The sequence below is a fragment of the Diceros bicornis genome, chromosome 36 (assembly GCF_020826845.1).
Source record: "Diceros bicornis minor isolate mBicDic1 chromosome 36, mDicBic1.mat.cur, whole genome shotgun sequence".
Classification (NCBI taxonomy): domain Eukaryota; kingdom Metazoa; phylum Chordata; class Mammalia; order Perissodactyla; family Rhinocerotidae; genus Diceros; species Diceros bicornis.
The window spans coordinates 26,799,436-26,813,675 of NC_080775.1; the positions used below are offsets into that span (position 1 = coordinate 26,799,436).

Sequence of the window (14,240 nt, forward strand, 5' to 3'; positions counted from 1 at the left end):
CATATGTAAAATGAAAGATCATTTATACCAATTCTGGGACCTTTTACTCCTTAACTCTTAGACTTAGAAATTCTTCAGTATGCAAACTTCTGTAACAGGACAGGAGTATGTGTTCTTAAAACAAAAAGTAAAGCAGCCTAGTGCATTATATAAACCGAGAACTAGGCAATGCTACTTTCCCCGATTTATTTAGCCTCTCAAATAAATTTGGGGGGAAAGCATACTTTGAGGAACAGAAAGTAGTGTTGCTGCAAATACACCAGGCAACAAATTCCCCGAAAAGATCTATTATGTTTTCAGATCATTACATAAAACTGCCTTAGACAGCAAAATTCTTTCCAATCAAAAATCTTATTAACAGCTAGAAGGGTAGGGTGTATCACATAATTATGCTCTAGCTGGGCTGGTTCATAGTATGCATGAATGAATGAATGAATGAATGAGTTAAAGCTTAAGAGACCTCCCTGGAGATTTTTAATGTTGTCATTTTTCTGTAGTAAAGCTGATGTGGTCACACACTGCTAGCTGGTGGTGGTATAAACTATTATGATTATTATGATTCAGGTAGTGTTATATCACCATACTCATTGAATTATCTTTGCTTTTCTCCACTCTTATTTATTTATGATAGCCAAAAGGCAAGGAGCGTTTAACGCTAAAAAACTAAAAAAATTATTATTTTATTTGTGGAGTACAGATTCCTTTTTGGAGATGAGAGTCCTCTCCATCACTTCCACCATGTTGCTTGTAATAAAAATAAAAGGAGGGGCCGGCCCGGTGGCGCAAGCGGTTGGGTGCGCGCGCTCCGCTGCGGTGGCCCGGGGTTCACTGGTTCGGATCCCAGGCGCGCACCGATGCACTGCTTTGGCAGGCCATGCTGTGGTGGCGTCCCATATAAAGTGGAGGAGGATGGGCACGGATGTTAGCCCAGGGCCGTCTTCCTCAGCAAAAAAAGAGGAGGATTGGTGGATGTTAGCACAGGGCTGATCTCCTCACAAAAAAATTAAAAAAAATAAAAGGAGATGAATTCTTTTTTTGTGGGCAATATAAACATACAAGTAACATGCATCTCAAGTAATCCAAACACTTAAAATGTGTTCACTTCTTACACTACATTATTCGACTTTTTTTAAAAGTTAACCCACATCAATATAACAACATATGTATTAACTTGAAACATGTTTCTCAGGAAAGTGGTACTAATTTTCCTAACTCCTGAAGTTTATTTGGGTGCATAAACAGTGACCATTGTTTTCCATTTTTGAAAGATGCTTTTCAACCAGAATAACACTGCACTATCACATTCTCTCCATCTCTTTAAGTAAAAACCTAGCAAAAAAGCACACTCTAATACTGCCTTCCAAAAACGAACATTGAATTCCTTTGTTAAAAAGTGCTCCCTGTTTAATTAGTCTCTTACTCAAATGAAGAAAACCAAACGAGAAAAAATAGGAATGTACAACAGCAAGGCCTGCATGCCTCCTGGGCCCTGAATTTCTTGACCAAGAGACAGAATAACCAGGCCACAGGCTACCCAGAGAGAAGCCTGGACGCCGTCCCGTCCGGCAGCCACCTTCTGTGTGGCCCAGAGCGAAGTATTTCTCAGCTTTTCCACCAATGAAATAAGGATCACACTACCATACCCAAAACCCGAGTAATGGGAAAGGAATTTAATTAACTATAATTGATTGCAAAGTACATCAAATTCCGGCAATGAAAAATCATGTAACTCCCCATTACCACTTAGAAGAACTCTTTAACCAATTAAGGTGTGTGTGTGTGTGTGTGTGTGTGTGTGTGTGTCAGTGTGTTTAATCAGTTTGTGAAAGATCACTAAGGCACCGAGCACCACAAAAGCAGTCTTTAAAAAGGGTTTCAAGTTTGAAAATGTCTCTGCCGAGAATTCCTCGCCAGAGAGGAAATCTACAAGATGCCAGGGAGGGAGCCCTGAGGGATTTCTGATGTGACTGTCTTTTAGATGTCACTCTGAAATAGAGTCCTGGTCACTGCTAAGCTGGGGGAACCACCACGCACTTTCACTTTTCATGCCCTGAAAATTCTGAATTCGTGGATACATAACAGAACAAAACCAAGATCCCTGGCTCATGTGAAAGGTGAAATCAACATTAGCGTTTTATGAATGTGATCATATAGAATAAATAAATTTGGCGTTATCCCTCACCAACACACCATGGGTGGGCGGAGAAGATAAATGTGCGACGATACGCAGCTGTGACCACAAGCTGCCACTCAGCAATTTACATCAGCCCTTCTCCGCTGAGTGACACGTGTTCAGACATCACATCCCCTCAGAACTCTGGAACAGCGATGCCCCAATATCGCATTCAAGGCTGACACCACAGCTGTGAATTTACATCAAAAGCCCATCAGGTGCCTGGTCTTCACATCTAGCTCCCCACAGTTTAGTGTGTAGGAGCTCAACTGACTTTAAAAATAAACATTTTTCTCTTTTTGCTTCAAACTTTCCTAATTATTTTTCTTCCTTTAAGTAGTCTTTTTTATCTACTAGCTAGTTGCATAAAATTACTAAATAAAATGTCACTTTAACATTTAAAAAAAACGGCCAATGAAGCAATCTGCTTATAAGATGGCAAACTAATATTTAGGGAAGACTGTCAGTTTAGTATTGGAATTTTAGTCCAAAAAGATTGTCTTAGTTGTACTAACTCGAGTAAGAGGTAGCTACTTTTTGATTAGCTATTACGAGGTCACCTTCAATCATGAATAAAAAGACGAAATCAGGCCCACCTGCTCCTCCTTATTGTCTCTCTCAGTATCATTCATTCCCCTGGCTCCCAAAGCGGAATAACTGGAGCTTCAGTCCTGTCTTTCCAACTCAACACATGGGCATTTCTATTTAGGTATTTCACTCTCTTCAAACTTAATCTGCTCCAAACCAAACCCTCCTCATAAACTGGCCTGCCTTCTTTCTCGGCCATGTCTTTACTGCTTCCAAGGACACTATCCTATTGCAAGCCCCCAGCACACCCTCACTATCAACACAACCCCCTTTCACTGGCCTCCCGTCTCTTTCTGCTCTGATTCACTTTGCACACCACCTGCTGCTGGACTCAGCTTTCTCAGTCGGTGCTTTCATCCTCCTGCTCCCCAGCTGGTTGGATCAAAACCCCAGGTGCAGAAATAGGCATCCCGCAGGGAAGAGGTACACCTGGGGAAATGGCCCTGGGGATTAACCCCAGAGTCTGCCATTATTGCAGCAAGTACTCAGGAATAGAGGGGCTGAATGAAGCACTTCAGGGTAGGGGCAGACGTCTCCAAACTTGCTTGCTAATATTACCCCAGCTGAGCGTGGAACGGATGGCAGGACTGTATAGACATCTCATTCTCGAGGGACAGTCCTAGGAAATGCCTAGAGGGGAGAGAGAGCATGATTCTAGACCCAGTCTCTGAGATCCCTCCAAACTATTTAAAAGCTGGCCAACCCTTTTCTTGGCATCACTCTATAGTCTCCTCAATGTTCTCTTGGATTCCTGATCCTGCAGTCTTAAGTTCCATACTCAATCCACCTTCAATCCACCTAGAAACGAATTCCAATAGGGTTTCAACTATGGGTGCAGACATTCATCCTCCAACTCTCCTCCTATTTCACAAAGGGATTTTCACATACTTGATTTAGAAATGAGTGAAACTGGTATATTTTTAGAGAGACTCACAGAACTAGTGTGGGGCATACACTTTAACAACTATCTCCCCCACTTGCTGAGACTGATCCAAAGCAAAACACTTTTATTTTTTTGTGTGAGGAAGATTAGCCCTGAGCTAACATCTGCGCCAGTCTTCCTCTATTTTGTATGTGGGACGCTGCCACAGCATGGCTTGATGAGCAGTATGTAGGTCCACGCTCAGGATCCGAACCCACAAACCCCGGGCCGCCGAAGTGGAGTGTGCCAACTTAACCACTATGCCACCAGGCCAGCCCCCACAGCAAAACATTTTAATTACAATATTTTAAAGCAGCCCTGGCCAGGGGAGAAAACAATATCCACATACAGCTAGCAAATGCAGCAACAAAATAGTATATCTACAAGGAGAATGGGAGTGGGAAAAGGAGGAGAGAGGGGAGTAAGAGAAGATAGGGGAAGACATAGCAGAAGGAATGACTCTGGCTCAGAGGGAGGAAAAACTGCTCTCAAGGAGCTGAGAGTGAAGGACACACAGCCTGGCCCCTCGGGAACCTCGTCCTCTCCCCATCACTCCTTCTGGGCAGAGGGCGGAGAGGCAAGCCTGTGCTCATTAGCAAGACAACCTGCAAGATACAGAAGTGAGCTTAATATGGTCTCTCCACTCAAGGAGTAGCTGATAAGACAGACAAGCTGAACCATAACGACAGCAGAAGGCAGAATCTAAGCGTTTCTCACTAAGGTAGCTGAAAGGGGGTTTACAGCTTCATTTAGAATTAGAGTAGAGAGCTGATGACTCTCTACTCTAGAGAGTAGAGTAGCTACGTGGGGAAAAAGAGAAGTTGGAAGGTTAGTGAGTAAAAATGCAATGTATCCATTAGTTTAAAAATTAAATTGTGTTCTAAAAATCCAGATTAAAAGAATATATACATATATAAAACTTGCAAGTTGAAATGAGCGTATGTCAAAGCCAAATAATTAAATGCAAACTCCCTTTACTTATGTGCCAAGATCTGAGCTCATAGCTCTGGATAAATAACAAGCCATAGTTCATCGACCTGTTTGGGTATTAATGAGCTCATCAAATTTTTTTCAACAATTACAGACATTGCTGTACTTGGAAAATGGTAAGTAGAAAGTCAAGAGAACATTAACGTTTCTCTGCTAGTGTAAGTCTACATTTAGGCATAATTTTGTAAATTAAAATGTCAGATGTATTTATTTTGAGATTATCTAGAGAGATTCAATTTCACATTTCACATACTTTTAATATCCTTTCGTGTCTCCATATAAAACATTTATCTGCGTCAAAAACCTTGAAATCATTTGTAGATATACTTTTCCTTTTATTGGCTACGTTAAGAATATTTACCTGTGGGAACTATAAGAATTCCAAGCAATTTACTGTCTGGCCAAAAGTATCACATTTGCACATGATTTATTGATGAATAACTTGTGCAAGCTTAAGTAGCACTTCATCAATAAATGTTTTCCTTAGCTGTTCTGGGACAGAAATAGTGCATCCCTTTTTGGCCAATATTATATGGACTTCTAAATAGTTGAGAAACTCAAGATAGTTATTCAATAATTAGACTAAAATGAGAAACTCTCTTTGCCATGTTTACTGGGAAGATATTATTGAGGATGTCATTCACTACCTCACTCCCTGTCTGCCCCATTAAGTCCTCAGGGAGAAAATTCTTTCTGCTCTTAGCACCAGGATCAGTTACACTCACTGGCAACTGTATTAACTCACTGGATTTCCCTCCTTTTATTGGTTGCTAGAAAACTTAAAGCAAAAGTTGAGGGCCACCTGGGCAAATCAATAAGATTCCACGCCATACATTTTCTATAGTAATAATATATGCAATAGAAATAATTATTATTGCCAACAGGTACTGAGTACTTTATGCGAAGCACTCCATGCGTGTTAGATTTCACTTAATATTCATATAATCCTAAAATATGAGAACTTTTACTTTGCCCTCTTGACCAATGAGGAAACTGTAGCTTAGAGAGGTCAGTCAACGCCCCCAAGGCCACTGAGCTGGTAAGGAGCAGAATCCCGCCTCAAATGAAGTCTTTCTGCCATCGAAGATCATGCGTCTAACTGTTAGTCATTCTGCCTTCTGGCCTATCTGATGCTTCTGACCCTTTGAATGTTTTATTTCCTTTTACTAATGAAATAAAGTTAATAGACCAGAATTCACTGGATAAACACCAGGGCTCTTCCAATCTTCTTCCAAAAGGCCATGTCCGAGCCCCAATGCCTGTCTGGCTCCAGCTGCTCAATTACTGCGTGGCAAAGTTCACTGCCCATTTTTTCCCCAGATGACATGCTCTTTACATGTAGAGGAGACGAGATCATGGGCAGCTCTGTGGTTCAGTAAAGGAGCAGAGGTACTGTCAGGAAAGTCTCCTGAGTCTGGACATTGCTGCTGTGTTGGGCTGGGCCACCAAGTTGATTGTATGGTTTGCACATAAAGATGCCCGCCAAGGGGGTGTGCAGGACCCTGGGGCCTCAACTCCAGCCTGTGCTCCACGCTACTGTTTCCAAATTCCTGACAGACATATATCTTCAAGATTCTGGAACAAGAAATCGGAATTCCCAGAAATTCTCAGGAATTCCTGAAATCATAAGTTATTCCATGGTTTTTCCTAAATTTTATTTATATGTCTTTAAATAATAATGCTGACCATAATAGTGAATCATTTCCATAATAATAAACAGTGAATCATTTTCTGTGATAAAGATGCTAAAAATTCCAGAGGTTTTCTGTAAAAAAAAAAAAAAAAATCTATATACATTGCAATAACATGTAAAAATGATCTCCATCTGATATTTAATAAGAAAAAACACTAAAAGAGGGGAACATTAACACAAAATAAATGCCAAATAAAAGTCTTTCTAAAGGTTGAAAGACGATATAAAAACAATTACTATTTATAAGATATTCTTAACATGAAATTTTAAAACACACACAGCATTAATTGTCCTTTCCCATAGTCTTGATTTTTGTTTCATGACAAATATTCCAGATATACAAAAAACAATTCTTTCATTTTGCATTTATATTGGTCAAATTGTTAAGAGGCTTCCAAAAGCATAGCCAAAGTGGGCGCTAGGGCTTGCTTTACACAAGCTCGTTTCCTTTTTTAATGATGAAAATATTGTATCTGCTTGCCCTGATGCTAGCTTGGCCATTGAAATCTATGTTGTTTTTGCTAATTCAGATTTTTCAGATCACTTTCTGGTTTCATGATGGACTGTTCCACAACACACTTTCACATCTTTTTCTCTTTGCATTTCTTCTGTTAAATTACTTACAAAGAACAAATTGTAATACATAATATATATAATATAGCGAACATTCGAACACTGAAAAAATGTCAGCAAACCTTATTGGGTACATCCAAATAACATAACATTCAGATCTCTTAGCAAGCTTGACAAAGCTACACAGAATCACAGGTCAAAATTTCAAATTTAAAGACTTATTTTGCTTCCAAAATTTGTTATTTCTTGGAACACCACTAACAGGATTTGTATCAAGTATACTATGCATATAAACTTAACAGTACTTGGTTTTGCAAGAATGACTCGCCGTTAGCCGCAGACACACATTTAAAGCAGAGCAACAGCTCTGAGCAAGGCCGACGGATCAGACCATGACCACCTCTCCCCTACTCGCTCCTGCCCTGATGCCTGGAAACGCTTACCTTCACCTTTGACTCCGCTGTTGGCCTATTTTTTCTTTTCTTTTTTTCTTTTTAACTTTATTGAAGAATAATTGACAAATATAATTGTATATATTTAAAGTGTATAGTGTGATGATTTGACATACATATACATTGTGGAATGATCACCAAGATCACGACAATCAACTCCTCTTGCTCTCCATGATGTCAGGAGATTCCTTCGAACCAGTAACATCTTTATGATAAGTATTAAATTTTAATTCTCGAAAGAGAATTAGAATACTTTTTCTTGTTTTCCCAATTTCTTGACTAATTTTTCTTGGGATTCAGGAAAACATACAATTTTTCCTGAGAAATGCTGGGAATTGCAGCTGAGGCCAAGTCCATCAGAAGAAGAGGGAATAGTTTTCTTGCAGGAAAAACTCTTTTGGCTCACTTATGCCTGCAATGCTGAGTCTGCGCAGAGGGCCTTTGTCAAACTCACAAATACGTGCACATAGGCTATCTTACTTGTCAGTTTGGGATGACCTCAAAGGCACAGAAAAAGTACCCTTTAGCAATTTATGAGTCACACAAATATCTGTAAATATACAAAGCCACTGACAAATGCCCTTGACTGATTTGACCAAAAACCAGGAAAAGGAGTAGGCCAACATAAGGTAAGTCAAAATGTTGTTTTCACAAGTATTTCTGGACTACAGCTTTAGACATAGCCTAGACATTATCAATATCAGCTATTCAATATCAGAATTAATATTAACCTGGGTTTTGGTAAATCATTTTCCTCCCCCCTCCCCTCCCCCCATTTGAGTACTTAAATACAACATTATATGGGCTGGTTATTATGTAAAATTGTTCTCACACACGTTATCTTATTTAAGAGAGTAACAAAAATAGACCAATACATATTTTAAGCACCTACAACGTATCAGACACTATGCCACACGTTTCAAATTTGTTTTCTCAATCCTTAAAATAATCCTATAGGATAGGTATTAATTTTATTCCATGGGTTGAGAAAAATAAGGCTCAAAGCCATAACTTTTCAACAGCCACACTACGTAAGTGATACAACCTAAAATTTAGTTTAAGTCCAACTTCAAAAATCCATGCTCTTTCCACTACACCATAATGCAAATCACAAAATGGCAGCAAGTCACAATATGTGGTGGCTGCCATGGCCCACTGCCCACTCCCCTGCCAGGGGAGACGGCTGGCACCTGGCAGCCTGGCTACTCCATGAGGACTAACCTCATTATCCTCAGGGTAATAAGATCTTCCCCTGTGCACACTTAAATAATAACGGGGATGCTTACTACCCTTATTTGAAAGAAACATATAATAAACTTGGAAGCAGAATATACATTTTGGGAAAGGATTTAAAATAAACATCACAAACATAAGCCAAAAGGTCTGTCTTACCTTTAAATATTTCACCAGCTTCTGAATTTGCCAATATTCTGACGGCAAATCTGCATTTGCTTCCTGACGATGATCAGGTGGTTCTTCATCTTCCTCACTCTCTGAGGAGCTCTCACTAACGATTTCCTCAATCTTATCAATACTCTTTCTAAGAACAGGAACAACAACATGTAATAAATATATCTGTGCTATCACATGGACATGGTTATAATGTTAACATATCAGCAACATATACATAAGCAATAGATAAGATACCAACACCTTCTGAGTTCTAGAAGATCTTTGTTAAGATCTGTGTGAGGAGATGAATAAACTCACGTCTCTACAGCAGGCACAGTTCAGTATTATTGCTCTGGGTGCAAACATAATAAAGAAATAGTAAGAGATGAACAAGAAAATTAAGTAAATGTCCTAAGGCTGTGCTGTACAATAAGGTAGCCACTAGTCATAGTGGTTAAATAACTTGTGGTTATTTACATTTGCATTTATTTATTTAATTAAAATTGAATACAATTAAAAATTCAGTTCTGCAGTCTCACTAGCCATATTTCAAATGCTTGATAATCACAGGTGGCTAGTGGCTACCATATTGGACAGCTCAGATATAAGCCATTTCTATTATCACAGAAAGTTCAGTTGGGCAGTGCTGTAAACGCCCTAAAGGGAAAGAGTCTCCCTTACCAAAGGGAGTACACTTTATTCCTCACTGCTCTGGAAGCTTCTAACTCAACGTCAAGGTCCTGGACACAGGCTAGCTCACTCAAAACTTCAAGATCATATCTAATTCATTCTCATTCTCTTTCTTTCTCTCCCTCCTCTCCTCTCTACAACCCCTCCAATGCTCTCTTCCGTAAAAGTCTTTTCTAATCTACTCCATTCGGAAGCACAGTCGGAGGATGGATAATTTTCAGGTTTTATTAATTTTTAAGATTCTATGATTCTCTCAATTTCTCGAAGGTTTTTTGACACAGGGAGCGTGCAGATTGTGCTCTCTGGGCCACAGTGGAGTGAAATCCTGAACGGAAGCGCCTGCTCCAATTCAACAAGCCACATGAGCGGAGTTTCAGTTTCACGTACTCTCTTGTCCAAAAGATGTCAGGAAACCTGGATCGGTCACAGAGGAAAATCCCATAGATCAGGTCTACTTAAGAAACGATGTGAATTTACTCAAAGGTCTTAGATTGAAGCATATACTAAATAAACCTAAATTCTCTGGGGAAACTCTAAATGTACCTTCCCTTCCCCTAACCAGGCCCTAGAGTTGAGGGCAGAGTGCATTATGTTTACCCAATCACTCTAAGATCACATACACAAAAAATCAGTACCCTGAAGGAAAGCTGTTCTTCTTTTCCACTGATGAATCCTTTTGACATCTAACTTTAAACTTCTTTCTCTATTTGATACCCTTCCTGTCCTGTCCCACAGCAACTATACATTCAGGAGGTAAAAAGAAGCAAATTTCAATGTTTAATTAATCTATGAACTCCACCTTAAGAAATACTTCTGTATCACATCATTATATCCACTTAAGCAAGAATAGACAGAGCGAAGTTATAATTTTTACCACTGAGTAATGGTTGTTGCTTAGATACATTACAACTTTACCATATCTAGTACCCTGAAGTTCTCTGACTCACTAAAATCTGATTTAAAATTGAAATACTTTAGGTCAAACATCTATTTCAGGAATGATGAAGTTGATTTACTTTTCCCTATTCCTCCCACTAAGTACAGCTAAAAATCCTGGATATTATATATAAAACAAACATGAGATGGCTCTGACAGATAGAGAGAAGAAAGAAGACCATCTAGGAATCTGGGGACCTGGGAAGCAACATAATGGTGATTTCTGTGGATTTTCTCTCTGTCTTGTATATCCCAGCCTGGGCACCAGAGAAGCCAGTGATGCAGAAACTCCAGTGGGCGCAGAGGAAAAAGAAACGCCTGCTCTTTCTGGTCCAAGAACCAGGAAAGGAAGAGCCTAACAAGACAGAAAACTTTTAGATAACGAATGGTCTGCTCCAGACGACATCACAGAAAACCCTGTGGCCTACCCCCACTTCTACTAGCAAAGGCCGAGTGGAGAGTCTGGTGTTCTACTTCTACTAACTGTAGCAAAGGGCCCAAACTGCCCTGCTGGGTGGTGTCAGAGGAGGCCTAATGGACAGTCACAACTTGCAACCCACCAACCCCCACTGACAAAGTAACAAAGGGTCCCCCTGCTCACATCCAGGCTGGTACCCACAGAGGCCTAGGCAGAGCCTGAACTCCCACCACCACCCAGAAATAACGAGGAGCTCCTCACCCACCTCCCCAGGTGTCAACGAAGGCCTATTGGAACACCTGCAACTCCTCTCCAACCTAGGGAGGCACCATACACCTTATCCCACCAATGTGGTATCACAGGAGGCCTGCCAAACCTAAGATTTAAATAAGATCTGGAGAAATTAAGAGAATCATAGAATCTAAAAAATTAATAAAACTTGAAAATTACTATGCTCCTACTATGCTCCAAAATGGAATAGACTAGAAAATACTTGCATGGATGAGAATACACAGGAGGGTTGGAGAGAGGAGAGGAAGGAAGAAAAATGAAAAATAGAAGGAACAAACAGAAAACAATATATAAAACGACAGATGTAAGCCCTAACATATCAATAACTACATTAAAGGTAAATGGTCTAAATACACCAATTAAAAGACAGAATTTGACTTAGTGGACAAAAAAAAAAACGAAATGCTGTTTACAAGAAAGTCATTTCAAATATAACGATACAGGCAGTTTGAAAGTAAAAAGAGGAAAAAAATATAACATGCAAAAGAAAGCAGACGTAGCTATAGTATATTAATCTACTAGTAGATTAAGCAGATATCAGAAAAAAGAAACTACCAGGGACACAGAGGAATATTACATAACGATAAAAGGGTAATCCACCATGGAGACACAGCAATCCTAAGTATGTATACAGCAAACAACAAAGCTGCAAAATACATGAAGTAAAAGCAGAACTAAACGGAGAAACAGAAAAACCCACAGTTATAGTTGGAGACTTCAACATCCCTCATCAATTGATAGAACTAGACAGAAAATAAGCAAGGATACAGAAGAAATCAACACCACCAAACAAAATGATTTAATCCACATTTACAGAACACTCAACCCAACATGAGCAGAATACACATTCTTTTCAAGCACCCAAAGAACTACCAAGATATCCTGGGCCATATAAAATGTCAACAAATATAAAAGAATTGAAATTATATAGAGTATGTTCACTGCCCACAATGGAATCAAACTAAAAAATCAATACAGAAACAGAAAATCTCCAAGTACCTGGAGCCTAAACAACACACTTCTAAATAATCCATGGGTCAAGAAAGTCTCAAGGGAAATTAAAGAACACATCAAACTGAATGAAAATGAAAATACAACAATTGGTGCAGCCACTATGGGAAACAGTAGGGAGGTTCCTCAAAAAATTAAAAATACTAATTAGCCATATAAAAAGAAGAAAATCCTGCCATATGCAACAACGTGGGTGGACTTTGAGGGCATTATGCTAAGTGAAATAAGTCAGAGAAAGACAAATACTGTATGATCTCACTCACACGTGGAATCTAAAAAAACAAACCACCAAACTCATAGGAAAAGAGATCAGATTTGTCACAGGGGGTGGAGAGTGGGAGAATTGGAGAAAGGGGGTCAAAAGGCCCAAACTTCCAGCTATAAGATAAATAAGTACTGTGGATGGAACGTAAAACATAAGGACTATAATTAACACTGCTGTACGGTATATTTGAAAGTTGCTAAGAGAGTAAATCTTGAGAGTTCTAATCACAAGGAAAAAAAATTCTATCTGTAATTATATGAGGAGACGGATGGTAACTAAACTTATTGTGGTAATCATTTTGTAATATATGTCAAGTCATTATGCGGTACATAAATAAACAGAGAGACATACAGTGTTCATAGATTGGAAGACTATACATAGTAAAGATATCAATTCTCCCAAAATTAATATAGAGGTTTAAAGCAATTTCCATAAAAATCCTCAGTAAGATTTTTTGGGGGGATATAGCAAGATTATTCTAAATTTATGTGGAAAGGAAAGGAACTAGAATAGCTAAAACAATTTCTGGAAAAACAAAAGAGAAAAAGAGTGAGAAGAATCACTTTACCAAATTTCAAGATTTACTATGTAGCTATAGCAATCAAGACTGTTTGGGGCCGGCCCGTGGCTTAGCAGTTAAGTGCACACGCTCTGCTACTGGCGGCCCAGGTTCGGATCCGGGCGCGCACCGACGCACCGCTTCTCCGGCCGTGCTGGGGCCGCATCCCACATACAGCAACTAGAAGGATGTGCAACTATGACATACAACTATCTACTGGGGCTTTGGGGGAAAAAAGCAGGAGGATTGGCAATAGATGTTAGCTCAGAGCCGGTCTTGCTCAGCAAAAAGAGGAGGATTAGCATGGATGTTAGCTCAGGGCTGATCTTCCTCACAAAAAAACAAACAAACAAAAAAAAGACTGTTTGGTATTGGTGAAGGGCTAGATACAAAAATCAATTGAACAGAAATGGCCCCACACAAGTACAACCAACTGATTTTTGACAAAGATGCCAAAGCAACTCAATGGTGGAAAGACAACCTTCTCATCAAATGGTGCTGGAGGAACTGGACACCCACAGGCAAAAATACGAACCTTGACCTAAGTCTCACAGCTTATACAAAATTAACTCAAAAGGGGTCCAAGTCTTTAATGTAAAATGTAAAAAATTTTTAGGAAAAAACATAGGAGATTACATTCAGGACCAAGGGCTTCATGAAGAGTTCTTAGACATGACATCAAAGCACGATCCATAAAAGAAAAAAAATGTTAAATTGGACTTCACCAAAGTTAAAAACTTGTTTTATAAGAGATCCTATTAAGAGGATAAAAAGACAAATTACAGAGATGGAGAAATTATTCGCAAACTACAAATCCAACTAAGGATATTCAGAATACATAAAGAACTCTCAAAACTCAACATTAAAAAAAAAAAAACAGCGGCTGGCCCGGTGGCGCAAGCGGTTAAGTGCGCGCGCTCCGCTGCGGCGGCCCGGGGTTCGCCAGTTCGGATCCCAGGCGCACACCCACGCACTGCTTGGCAAGCCATGCTGTGGCGGCGTCCCACATAAAGTGGAGGAAAATGGGCATGGATGTTAGCCCAGGGCCAGTCTTCCTCAGCAAAAAAGAGGAGGATTGGCAGATGTTAGCACAGGGCTGATCTCCTCACAAAAAAACAAAAAACAAAACCCAATCAGAAAATGAGCAAAAGAGATAAAGAGACATTTCGTTGAAGAATTACATGGATGGCAATAAGCTCATGAAAAGATGTTCAGCATCAGCAGCCATTAGGGAAATGCCAAGATCACGATAAGATGTCACTACACATCTTTTAGAACAGCTACAAC

The 14,240-nt window shown here is 39.6% G+C and overlaps 2 protein-coding genes across 3 annotated transcripts in view; both read right to left on the reverse strand.

Annotated features, from left to right (window-relative positions):
* The window catches only part of ODAD2 (outer dynein arm docking complex subunit 2), a 182,302-nt gene that overhangs the window by 133,441 nt on the left and 34,621 nt on the right, over positions 1–14,240 (reverse strand). For both annotated transcript variants that reach the window (XM_058532680.1, XM_058532681.1), the window contains one exon: positions 8,784–8,931. In XM_058532680.1, coding sequence (XP_058388663.1) covers positions 8,784–8,931 — 148 coding nt within the window. The remainder of the gene's footprint in view (positions 1–8,783; positions 8,932–14,240) is intronic.
* The window catches only part of MPP7 (MAGUK p55 scaffold protein 7), a 456,322-nt gene that overhangs the window by 75,583 nt on the left and 366,499 nt on the right, over positions 1–14,240 (reverse strand). The window lies entirely within an intron of this gene.